General features: G+C 44.0%; 2 protein-coding genes across 7 annotated transcripts in view; one reads left to right on the plus strand and one right to left on the minus strand.

The window, feature by feature from the left end:
- Positions 1-205: 205 nt before the first annotated feature.
- Positions 206-11,346, minus strand: SRD5A3 (steroid 5 alpha-reductase 3). 3 transcript variants are annotated; one of them, XM_078862948.1, is made up of 6 exons: positions 5,720-5,757; positions 4,970-5,180; positions 4,565-4,716; positions 3,829-4,020; positions 3,249-3,380; positions 206-1,928 (listed from the first exon to the last, which is right to left on the minus strand). In XM_078862948.1, exons 1-6 carry the CDS (start codon positions 5,724-5,726, stop codon positions 1,669-1,671), a joined length of 954 nt encoding a protein of 317 aa, XP_078719074.1. In that variant the 5' UTR covers positions 5,727-5,757; the 3' UTR covers positions 206-1,668. The 3 variants fall into 3 exon arrangements, with proteins under 3 accessions (XP_078719074.1, XP_078719076.1, XP_078719075.1); XM_078862950.1 differs by lacking the exon at positions 5,720-5,757 and adding an exon at positions 7,506-7,940 and having other exon boundaries at positions 207-1,928; XM_078862949.1 differs by lacking the exon at positions 5,720-5,757 and adding an exon at positions 11,007-11,346 and having other exon boundaries at positions 208-1,928.
- A 207-nt stretch (positions 11,347-11,553) lies between these two features.
- Positions 11,554-13,338, plus strand: part of LOC144936103 (ELMO domain-containing protein 1-like) — a 57,556-nt gene continuing 55,771 nt past the window's right edge. For 2 of the 4 annotated variants that reach the window (XM_078862951.1, XM_078862954.1), the window contains exon 1: positions 11,554-11,626. The gene's annotated coding sequence lies outside the window, so the exon portion shown is untranslated. Of the gene's footprint in view, positions 11,627-11,906; positions 11,984-13,338 lie in introns of those variants that run through there. The other 2 variants (XM_078862953.1, XM_078862952.1) reach the window with 2 other exon arrangements.

A 13,338-nucleotide genomic window follows, 5' to 3' on the forward strand; every position in this document is an offset into this window, starting at 1 on the left:
CTCCTCTCGTCTGGTTGGTTGGCACTAATGACTGAGTATTTCGACTCACAACCAGAAGGTTGCAAGTTCATATGAAGGTTTCATTCGATGTTTTAAATGAACAAATGCGTGGTACTAGATCATTATAATTAAAACATTGGTAATGTTTTATTTTAATAATTTAGCACATCACAAGACTGGGAAATGCTTATTTATAAGTATATTTGGAGAGAAAAAATCTCATGTTGAAAATGTCATTAGAACGCGACGTACACCATGGTTTTCACGAGGAATTAACAGATTCTGGGTTTGATGCAGTAATATCTTACAGGTAGTTGTACCGTGGATTTTCACTGACAGGGTAGAGTTACGCAATGTGTGCAATTATGTACAGCACGACAACCTGCCCATCGCTTCATGGGACTTCTAAAATGTGGACATTTAATGAGGCAGCAAATAGAAAACATATTGAGGAACTGCACGACAGACAATTGCACAATTTGATCCCCGCATGAATGGCTGCTTTGTGAAAAAATAAGTCATGTTTTTGAAAACCATAGTTTATATTGCAAGCCATTCAAGATCAAATACAATTTCTTATTAACTCAAGTTTGTTTAACCAGGTGAGAATTATTAAGAGACAAGGGAATTTATTATATTTGCAAATGATCTGGGTCGTGAATAATGTAGATAAAATACATTTTCAGTAGCTCTGTCAACTGAAAACTGATATCAGCCTTTTTTTTCACCAATTATGCACTGATTGTCATTGATGTATGGTATAACTCCTGAAGCGTTTCCCCTAAATCAGCCTTGGGAATGACCCAGGTACTAAACGTTCTACATTACCTCAATGGCGATTGGTCTGTATGGGGTGTCGGGGTGGTGCCCCACCTAAAAATTGCACTTAAAATATTTTTAAAAATAAAAGAAAATATAAAAATGACACTGGAAACAAAGTGTTCAAAGGTTAAGCGTTTTTTTTCAAATCAATTCCACTGAATCTATATGGAAGAGACAATATTAATCTGAGGGGCGGTATCTCTCCCAGATTTGCAGTCATGGGAACATAAGAATAGCTGGGATTACGGAGTCGAAGCCACCATTCCGAGAATATTGTATGACCGCAATTTTCACCGACCCAAATATCTTACTTGCCCTTTTATCATGGAAACCGAAGGCAGTGACGTGGGACAAGAGGTGCTGGCCCAGGAGATTTCTGGAAGCGTGGCGGACACAAGAACTACGAAACATGCATTTTGGTGTCTTAGCACCCAAGTGGTGCTTAACAGCTTACTTGGAAATATTATGAATGCTCCTCTAAATAAATACAAATTTTGATACAAATTATTTTCCAATAGCATATAACTCAAATGTAGTGCAAAACACTAGAGTAGTTTCACACAGTTAATTTTTTCACTATTGTTTATTATCATTTGTTCGTACATATTGTTTGCATTGTAATGTTTGTGCATTTTGCATTGAGTCTGCAAATATTCTTTCACCAAGTGATTCTCTTATTTATAGATCTCAAACACATCCTTTGTTCTGGCACCAGAGATTTACTGCATGGGAGGCATGGTAGATAAAAAGAAAGGATCGACTACCATAGAAAGTTGTACCATGGGGAATCGCAAGGCCTGGGAGTTGAGAAACACTGGTTTAGAAGATCTGTGTGCCAGTTGATTATTACAGGAGGTAGGGCAGGATGGCCCGGCGATGCTGCGGGTAGTCTGGGAAACGGCTGAGGTACGACTCGTGCATGAGGCGTCCCTCCAAGGACTGGCTGACGATGAGGTAGAAGAGGACCACCCACCACGTGCGGTGGACGCCGCCCAGCACCACCGCGATCGCCACGTAGACCAGGATCTCGGACAGGTAGTGGGGGCACGAGACAAGCTCGAACCAGTCTCCATGTGGAACCACGTACCTCGTGTGAACCACGCGCCCTGGTAAAACGGCCATCGCACGTTCATGTGTGGACTTGTATAGCATCAGCACAACGTACAATCGTTGGGATTTTTAGGATGTCTAAAGGCAATTGCATGTCATGTTGTACAGCAGACGAGAGGATTGAGACAACTGAATATGGAGGACAAATAAAGGAGGCATATATAATACAGATGGGTTAGTGAGAATCTGAAATTAACCATTATGATTTTGAGGGGGGAAACATATGCAGCAGGGTACCACAAATGAAGACATCGTCACAGGCAATGCCTTTTGATGCCACCATAGTCACAGGTCAGGAGAGTTGTACTGTATATAACATCGTGGCTGACAAATGCATTGTCATTGAATGTGCATTATCTGGCACAAATACATGCCTTATGATGTTCAAACACCAAATAGACAAATACTACGAAGGCATTAAGTCTGCATAAACCACACATTACTTGGCATTGTATTTATCATTCAATATCTTGATAATGGCAAAAGGGTCCCATAGATATTCATTGTGTCGCAAGATCCACTGCTATATACTGTGCTGCCTTGAGCAATGTGGCCTTCCATTGAGCCAATACAATGTATTTTACAGTATTCCCTCATTAATTGCAAGGGATACGTTCCAGAGATGCTTGTGAATTGTACATTTCGCGGAGAATGACATTCGCCTAAAAAAACTATTTTTTTTATGAATTACCTTAAATAAATACATCAATTATTAAATACATTACAATTATCTCATCACTTTATCTGTCATCAATGTATATTATCACTTTCTCTTATTTCATCACTTTCTTTCTCTCTCTCAATGCAGTCGTTTAGAGTTCCAGATGTGATTTGCGGGTAGCCAAAATCATGAATAGCAAGTTCGTGAATAACGAGGGAACACTGTACAAAATTTCCTTGCCAATAACCAAATATCATCCTAAGTGCGCCCAATCTCGTCAGATCTCAAAAGCTATCAGGGTTGGTCTGGTTGACACCTGAATGGAAGACTCTTGGGAAATACCAGGCATTGCAGGTTTGGGCTGCAAGGTGGCCAGATCACAGTAAATCAACGGAATTTTGAATCTTTGTGAAGCTTTGACACATATACGTCGATTTTCCTACAGGCACTCTGAATCATTAACGGAATTGAAAAAATATTCCAAAAGCATCATCCACATGAAAAATGAGTTTTCAACAGTCTTTCCTGACAATCAACAATGGGCATTACTGTAATTTTCGAAGGGAATGCTTGCAGTTGCACTCCAGGAAGTTATACTTACAATTAGCACGGCTGGCTAGGTACCGTGCGAAAGAAGTTCAACATACATACGTACCAGCTTTGTCCTTTCGCAGATTGGCCAAGATGATGTGGCTCCGATGGTGGTGGAGCGTGGCCCAGGCAAACATGACAGAGCCAGCCACGTGGTACCATCTCCACTGGGCCAGCAACTGCCACACACTCAACTCTTGACAACACATTGTTGGCACATTAGTATTGTAGTACAGCATTGATTGGTCTTCATTTCAGGGTTGGTACAAGATAGTAACATCTTGTCTTTAGTCGTCTGCCTATTGGCAGATCTTTGGGAAAAAAGTAGGAACACATGTAAATTAACACGGTATGATCCAGTCATTGTCTCCATGCTCAAATGAGGAATAGACCAGACTTGAGAGATGCTGCAGGAAAGGTGAAGTCTAGTGTAAAAGTTAAACGAATAAACTAATTGTTAAAAAGTCTATATCATTTAACAAATAGCTCATTAACAAAGTGAGTTCAAGAGCATGTAATTTTCAACAAGTATATAAAAATGAAAACAGTATAGACATTTTATTCGTGCTGCAAATAACTTAGTGTAGGCATCCTGAGTGTTAAACATGTTGCAGAATTTCCTCTTCACCAAAATAGTTTCCGACCTTTTCCTCCCATGCTTGGGCCTTCACACAACAACGTGAAGGCGATCATCACGTAGTAGAGCATACCGTATCCATATTGGACTGCATGCATTATTGCGTTGGAATACACGCTGAGACACAGGCACTCGGCCAGTCGCCTCGCTACTTGCAGTACCATAAGGGCTTGGGCAAGCACAACCGACAGCCCCATGCCTGCAACAAAAAGACACAGAGGCCGTCGGACTTAAAACCACTGCGGGATGTAGAAGATACGAAATAACACAATGAGTGGCAAGTCTCAACTGAACTATTTTTTTTTATTTTACCAGGTAAACCCCACTGAGCTATGTAGTTGTTTTTCAGAAGCGAACTGGGCACAAATGATAGCTCAACAAAGTGGGTTATCATGTGGACATTTACAGCAGCCAAATATTCTAAATGCACGCCAATTCTAAATGTGGAGGGAACAACTGGAGGATCCGGAGAAAAGTCCACGCGACCACGGGGAGAGAGAACATGCAAACTCCAAATATACAGGCATCAGAGTCAGGATGGAACTTACGACATTCTGCATATCAGGCGAGGTAGTTAACATCTCGCCACGGCAGTGCCTGTCAGTTACATATCACAACTATGATAGTGTGCTCAGATTTATTTTGTTTCAGCATCTTAAACTAGGTTCTCTCCCCGAGAAAAAAAACAAACAAAAGGCTGCCATTACTAGGTAGATGTGATTTTGTTTTGTAGGTGTGCTCACCATGGGGAAAATTGTTTGTGGGGCTGCCAAAGGCAACCAGGAGAGACTCGAGCCAGCCAGGAAACGGGGAGCCCAGCAGCAGCGCACGGAGAGTCAGCGAGAAGAGTGTCACGTGCGAGACGACAGCCACCACGTAGAAATGCATGAACCACCTGGTAGTGCATTACGGCCAATGCAAGCAGCATTAGTGTCATCACTGGTAACAATGCTGCCCTGGCTGAAATTGGCCTGAAAGTACAATGTTTGCAAATCACCTATTACATCTCATTTGAACTATTAGTGAGCTATTGGTTGAACAAGAGGTGTTTTAATTGGGGAAACAAATGAATTAACAAATTAATGAGTGGATGAGGAAGTGCAAGGAATGGACGGACGGACAGATGATGTTCGGTGCTGCGCACGCACCGCTTTGGCACATCCAGGGCGCGCATCCACGTGGCGCGCTGCCCGCCCTTATTCTTGCCGTAGCGGATCAAATCCTCGAGCAGCGCGGGCGGATCCCTCACGCACACGTGCACGGCGAAGGCAATGACAAAGCCCATGCCAATGACGGCCCAAATGATCTCCAACAGGCTCGGGGCAGCGAGTAGAGCCATTGTCACAAGGCTGGCAGAAGCTGTGAACCCAAACATGCACGAGCAACGCAAAAGTGTAAACATGTGTGGAGCTGGGACGATGAGTTGATTAAGTTGGTAATTGACTAACATTGAAATCGACTACTTTTGTTGTTGTTTATTCTTTAGACTCCTTTGCAAATGGTGGGTGCCCCCATATTGTGCTTGCCCGAAGGCAAGAAAACCCCTACAAGCCATTCCCAGCGTAACACAGATGATCAGAACCAGAATTTCTATTTATCATGGAGAAATCTGATGAGCAATGAAGCTCTTTTTCTCAGATGTCCAGTCAGGGCACCTGAGAACGTTAAACAATACAAAAAAAGATAAGCGTAGAAAGTAAGCAAATAATACAAAATAAATATACATACAGTATATTAGTTAAAATTGCACAAGTATAACAATTCCCAAGCTTGGGCAAGGCAGTCAAAACAACAACAAAAACAGAGCCAGACCACACCAAGACAAGATAGTCCCTCAATAAAATTGCACAATAAAATGTATCATAATGCTGATGACATTACCAAGCCCTGCCCATCACCTGTCATGAAGCAGCACGTGCGAGTGGCGAAACCATTTTTCTCCCAACTATGTTCATGTTTTCTGAGTAGTCATTAAATAAAACCGATAATTAGTTACTTAATCAGATATCCCATATCTAGACATGTCAGTCAAAGCGAATATAGTAGTTGTTTACTAAAGCATCTTCAATAGTGATGAATTTGAATGAATACGGACGATTCCAGATGTGTCATGGATGAATAAACACAGTAGGTGAACTGGATGTTCAAACAGGTCCAGAGTTTTGCTTGTGCTGCAAACATTCACTGATAAAATTAGGTACTCCCTGTGCTGCTGACGGGATGTATAAAATAAAGTTATTTATATAAAGGGATATATACGTGAAGGAGGGATATTGTCTGCTTATTTAGACGAGGAGGCGGTGCCCTGGGTGAGCAATTAAAGGGCTAAACCACACCGCATAACCTATGTGAGACTTGCGATATGGTTGCAAACCACATTAAATCTCGGACAGAGGGCACTCTAACTCTTTGGTTCTTTCAGTAAAGTCACGTAGGTATAAAATAAAATAAATCACGTTTCGGGCACAACACAAGCGTCCGTCATCAAGTGGGGACAATCACAGAAAGAAACAATTGCTGAAGTAGGCAAAATAGCTGCTTGTAACAAGGGATTATATAGATGAGGGAGGGGGGAGGAGCCAAGGATGACAGACACTTGCGTTGCGCCCGAAACGTCGTGATTTTATTTATTTTATATTTTATACCTACGTGACTTTACCGAAAAAACCAAAGAGTATGGATCCTTGCAGTCACAAAAAACTTCAAATCTAGAAAGAGGGCACTCTTGCATACAAACACAACTTCATGCCTGTAAAAATGCACCATGGAAATTTACAAAAAAAAGCTTCCACTGGGACCACAGAGCGCGTATCGTATAAGACGCCTGTTTGGAGCACATTAGAGGGGGGGGGGGGCTATGCCCCAGAACATTGGTCAATAGCTGACATTTACCAGGGGAAATGTGTATCTGTGGAAGCTCATTGGTTTTATTACATTAATGTGCGGCCCTATTTTAAACGCTTGGAATTCGGGGCTGTCCCCAACTGCCTTGGGAAGTCTCTAGATCCGCCAACAACCTAGCACCATAAATCAGTGTTCCCAATTACCACTAAATACAGCACGTAATCAACGTATAAAATAGATGGTTGGGTTAGACTAAGTTGCCATTTCTGGAAAATGCCTGAATTGGCTGTGTCGGGTGGAGGGGTTTAGGACACAAAGTTTACTAATGCGATCAATTGGACTCAAAAGTCACGTCAATACACTTTTGCTTCAAACTCCGCATCTTTATTTAGACCGCAGGAGGAATCCGATGAGCTATGCAGCTCTTTTCATAGATGTCGTCCAGTATGGGTGAGTCAACGAATTACAACAGCAAAAATACAATAAAACACGATAGTAGTGCAAATTGAGGAAAAGGTAAGTCACAAAATATGTATATATCTGTATGTACTGTATATGTCTAATTTATCAAGCTTGGGAAAGGCATCAAAAACGACAAAAGTCTCAGACCACACCACGACAACACCACACAGCAGTAGTCCCTCAATACAATTGTAGTGACATCGGGGATGTCACTGTATGGTGCTGGCCCGAGAGGGCCGGGCATGCGAAATACCGTCATCGCGTACACCCCGTAGGCGGGTATAGTACCAATATTAATTTTAGAACCAGCCCTAGCGGGGTTTTGTGAGCGCTGGGATAGTGTGGGCACCACGCATAGCGTGCAGTGCGGGCTCTCACAAGGGGAAGGGGGAGAGTGTCAGCCCAGGGGCAGGGTTGTCCTGGGCCATGGCACTCTGGTTGACCCCGTAGACACGTGATCCGGAGTGTCCACAGAGAGGCCCCTAGGTGGGGCGGCTAGGGGGCGATCACGTGTCCGGGGAGAGCTCTCAAGAGGGGATCGAGAGGGAGCTGGAACGCTCGAGAAGGCGGGCGGGGCCAAGGGCGGGGCCAAGGGCAGAGCGGCCCCGACCCAGGGGGATACAGGGACCGGGGTCGCTGCATTTGATTATCTGGAACCTCTACGTCCTACAAGCTGGAAACTCTACGCCTACAAGCTGGAAGCTCTACAGGCATCAACACGTGGCCGGGACCCGAGTGAGGGTCAGACCCTTCGTAGCTGTAACTCCTACATATAGAGCCCGAGGCGTAGCTAGGATATTTTGTGCCCGGGGACGAACTATAAAATTGGCGCCCCCCCCCCCGCCCCCCCGTTTAATCACATTTTCCTACTACATCGAATAAGGAATAACAATTTAAATTTGAATGAAACATTGTATTTAAAGAAGCAAATTTATAGAAATTATATTACATGGCTCACTCAGTCACTGTCGTAGACTGGTTGACATAGTCTACAAAAGATACATTTTTCTTGATTTCACTGTCGCAAACTGGTCAATCACGTAATCAAAATCTGTTTTTTTCCAATGTTTCTCTTTCAACGCTAAGAAGAGCAAGATCGCTGAGACGATCTTGTCCCATTGAAGCATGCAAATGCGACAAAATAAGTTTCAATTTGCTGAACGACCGCTCACAGCTTGCAATTGAAACTGCTATTGTTAATAACATTTGCAGTGAAATTCGCAAATTCGGAAATATGTCGTCTCCATAAAACACAATAAAACTATGAAGATCCAAAGGAGTTTCTGGTAGAACTTCATTCCGGTTACTGAGCAGCATTTTGCAATCTCCAATTTCTGTGAAAAGTTCGTGGCCATTGATGTCGGTGTCATAGAAATTTCCAAAATCTGTGCAATTTCGACGAATTGCATCGACATCTGTGTTGGATAGAAGAGTTTTGACGTCCAGCAGAAATCCAAATTTTGTGTTCAGGTCTTTTAGTCGTAAAAACCGTGTTGACATCTCCTGTTGAAGTCGATAAAATACGCTCTTCATAATGCGCACAATTTATTCTTCTGCTGAAAGTCCTGCATCTCTTGCCAGTTCTCCTGGCATCTTCCGACGTCGCCTAATTCTTCTGTCCACATCGATCCCCCAGGCTGTGCATCTTGTTTTGGCGTTTACTACAGCAACTTGGCTCAAATCATCACGAAGCTTGACAAATTCATGCTCCAAAGATTTAAGATCAGTTGCTTCCTTGAAATTCATAGTAGGATCCTGTAAGCACTTCTGAACACGATCAATTTGTCCAAGAATGACATTCCAGAAATGTAATAAAACTATGAAGTAAAAATTTAATACGCATGCCTGTAACAGTTCTGCATCACTTCTGGTTTCAGGCGTCATAGTTACGTCCTCTGATACTGGTAGGAACGAAGTGGACCAGCCTACAACAGATTATATCGTCCGTCCGTTTGTCCGCCTGTCCGTCCGTCCGTCCGTGTAGCAACATCGCCCCCTACTCCAAACACTTGGCATGACCCTACAAAAACCTTTAGACTCAGTGACGCTTTCCTGGCTAAACAAGTGTAACATTCCCTTATAATTCCCTCAGATAGCTTTTAATTAAACCATTTAAATTAATGAGGCTTTCCTGGCTAAGCAAGTGTAACATTCCCTTATAATTCCCTGAGATAGCTTTTAATTAAAACTTAAAATTAAAGTTTACTCACAGCCGCCTAAAGCGTATAGCTATGCCTAAAGCTTAGAACTAGGCCTCAAACTCTCCCTTCGTATCGTACCCCCGCGTGTGTGAAAGGGAGTTAATGTTTAACAATGTTACATTCCCTGATGTTTTTAAATAGAAACATTTACATTTAAAGCGTTGACATAAATAATTAAAACATTTAAATTAAAAATTAACCCACAGTGGCCTAAAGCCTACAGCTAGGCCTAAAGCCTAGAACTCGGCCTCAAACTCTCCCTTCGTATCGTCCGATTACGTGTAGCAACATCGCCCCCTACTGCAAACACTTGGCAGGACCCTAGAAAAACCTTTATACTCAAGTGGGGCTTTCCTGGCAAAACAAGTGTAATAATACATTATGTTTATATTCTTTGGTTATTCGTTCCTACCAGCCCACCCCGCAGGGTCCTGTTAATTTGTCTAGCAGCCCTACTAGTTCATCCAGTCCTTCATAGATAGCTTTAACAGCTTCTGATCGTGCACTCCAGCGTCTTTCAGGCCGTCGTAGTTTCCGCCACCAAAAAACAGGCCAGTGACTAAGGCTGAAAGACTGTGCCTGTCTGTTGTTTGGGACGTTCTTCCATGTAAGTTCTTAATAGGCGCGCGTACCAAAATGTAATTACATGACGTGTAGGCTGTGTGTGGCGGGATATATAAACTTTTAGGTTGAGGTATAGATTTGTGCAGTAGTTTCAGGCTGCCGCGCCCGCCGCAATAAGTTATAATGTAACATTGTAAGCCTCATTTTGGCGCCCCTTTACCTTGGCGCCCGGGGACACATGTACCTCCCTGCCCCCCCCCCCAGCTACGCCTCTGTATAGAGCAGTTAGCTGGGTGGCCACCACCCTAGGCTTGTATCCGGTGAAAGGGCAGTTACCCCTTTGTGTTACGTGTTGATGTTACAAATAAATGTGTTGCCTCTAAAGAACGTCTGCGACTCAGTTGGACTCACTACACAATGGCACTTGAACACTGAACTTTCGATACAGTTAAGGGGCCTTTTTTGGCAAAAATCTTGTCACCCAAAGCGACATCACAATTAATACATACCCGTAAACATAATACATACGGGTAAACATTATACTACATACCCGTAAAAATTATACTAAACATTACATACCCATATTCTTGGTTCTTTCGGTAAAGTCACGTAGAAGGGAAATAATAAAAATATAAAACAATAAAAAAAATTATCACGTTTCGACTGCAACACAAGCAATCATCATCAGGTGTGAAATCAACAGCAATCATCATCAGGTGTTGATTTCACACCTGATGATGATTGCTTGTGTTGCAGTCGAAACGTCGTGAGAATGTTTTATTGTTTTCTTATTGTATTATTTCCCTTCTACGTGAATGTACCTAAAGAACCAATAATATGAATCCCTGCAGTCACAGAAGCTTTAAATCAAACATTATAATACATGTACATACTTGATTTGAAGCTTTCGTGACAGCAAGAATTACTCTTTCGTTCTTTCGATAAAGTCAAGTAGAACGAAAGTAAAATTAATAGAATACGACGTTTCAATTGCAACACAATCTTTGTAAGAACGTAATCAACCAGGTAGGGTGTTGACTGTTGTGTTAGCCGACTCTCTGTGTTGTATGGCATTACATTTCTAAGTTTACTATGTTTTTTCATTCATTCTTACCCGATGACGGTTGCTTGTGTTGCAATCGAAACGTCGTATTCTAGTGTTTAATTTATTTCCTTTCTACGTGACTTTACCGAAAGAACCAAAGAGTAATTCTAATACCCGTAAACATAACAAAAAGACAATTATATAGAGAAAACAATTGCAGTACTTTACAGATGTTTATGAAAGCAAGTTGTGGCTGTGAGTTAGTTGTAAACCACGGTATCGTTCGCGAAAGTCTACGCGTTAAATGGAATTACTTGTTGTGTAATGAATTGGAAATAGGTAATTGTGAGCACAACGCTGTCGCCCGCTCGCAGGTAAAAACCTCTGCTCTGACAAGACCACCCCGCCACCCTGCAGATCGATTCCCTGCAGTATAAATCGTCATATTTAGATTCTCTCACACCACTCCGCAACGCCCTGGGGCGTAGTGGGTTGGAATCGATAAGGAATCGCCTTTATTTAAATGATACAACACGCCAGCATCCGCGTCGGATCGGCTACAAAGTGTAATCGAATTTATCGACGACGGTTTGTTTCGAATTTCGATTCCATAACCGGAAGCTCGTGTTGCCGTGGCAACGCGGGGGTGGGGGGGGAGGTCACGTGGTGCTGCTGGCTCCGTGGGTCAGGTAACCGCGGGCTCCTCATTCACTCCTCATTCATATTCTTAGGTTTTTTCATCGCTCCTCATTCGTTCTTCGTTCATTCATCACTCATAGTGTGCGATGAACCGTGCGCCAAACGTCGCATCAGCTGCTCTTGGCCTCCAGCGTCTCGAGTGATGTGTTTGATCCACGGGGGGCGGAGGGCGGCGACGCCATTCCTCTGAGTGATCGCAGTTCCCGCTTCGAAACGTTGACCGCCGACTGAAAGTGCGCAAATTTGCTCGAGTTTTGCGCAGCAACTCGTCATCATCATCGCTTATGCGCTATCCACTGCTGGGCGAAGTCCTCGCCAAGCCGCCACAGCCACATCTCAAGCGAGCGGTCCGTACACGGGGGGCACTCTCGGCCAAATGGCGTGATGATGAGTAATGAGTTGCTGCGTGACTGCCCTGGACCTCATTCAAACCCAACAAGCCATGAAATAAAACATCGGGAAAGCGGCGGCGGCTTGGGGAGGCCTCAATCCAGCAGATGATGCAGCATGGCTCATGACAACGACGAAGCCGGCTGATTAGCGCTCGCGTTGACGCTACCACTGCTGTTGTGGATGCTGTTGTGTTAAAGTGCAGGCATCGTCCGTGCCACGTTGCGGGAATGAACGTCTGACAAGAAGACACTTGACGAGCGGCGCGGACATCCGAGCTCTCTGTGTGTGTTGTGGCCTCGGTAACCTTCGTGTTGTGTTGGGTCCCGAGTGGGGTTTGCGGGGAGCCGTGGGTCTTGATTGGGGGGGGGGGGCGCAATACCAAAACGGCTGAGAACCTCCGTACAGCATTGCGGTGATGAATGCGTTAACTCGTGCGAAAACACGTCTAGGTGGGTTCAAAGTCGAAGCCTGTGCCCCAGTCTTGCATGGAAACCGAGGCGAAGCCTCAAGATGCAGAGGAGCGGGTCATGAGGGCAGCTTTGAAGATTATTCGGATAAACCACTGCGAGTGGCTTCGTTCATTCTGCCAGTATGACTCGTCTCGATGACATCTATCACTCAGTACTGTACTGTGCAAATGACCCAGCCCAGTGCGTGTTGTGTGTGTCTAGGTGATTCACCGCTCCAATTTCGCTTTCCAAGCTCAGCCTCGGACATTAACACTTAATCTCTAGGAGTCCTAAGTGGACCTTAGTCTGGCACGACGAGCCTTCGGGCATTAACATTGACGGCTTAATCATCCTATGCGTGCCTTAGTGTGGATTTATGAGTCTCCAGCAGGAACACAGCACCTTAATAATCCGAAGCAGCTGCAGTCAAAACCTTTGAACAAGAAAGAAAAGTCGTCACAGGAAACATCGCGAGTAGGAACGAGAGCCAATGTTCGAGAATAACGATTGTGTGGCAGGCGAAGAAGGGAACAGGTCTCGGATGGTTACCACGACGTTCTCGCAATGACGCAGTTCTTATATTCGGGAACGCTTTTCGCACAACGCGGCACGCGCCAGTTATAACGTGGAATGTGCCCGTTATAACGCGGAATGCACCTCGATATAACGTGGAACGCGGCCATTATGACGTGGAACTCGCCCATTATGACGTGAACGCGCCCGTTGTAGCGCGGTTTCTGAGCGGTCGACGATGAACTATTTGAGTTGAGCGGCTGAGAGGTATGGGAATTCTGAGTATATGCACGGGATGATACAGTACACGGTGGCGAACTGTCATCTCTGTTCTTTATCTGACCATG

The sequence above is a fragment of the Lampetra fluviatilis genome, chromosome 15 (assembly GCF_964198595.1).
Source record: "Lampetra fluviatilis chromosome 15, kcLamFluv1.1, whole genome shotgun sequence".
Classification (NCBI taxonomy): domain Eukaryota; kingdom Metazoa; phylum Chordata; class Hyperoartia; order Petromyzontiformes; family Petromyzontidae; genus Lampetra; species Lampetra fluviatilis.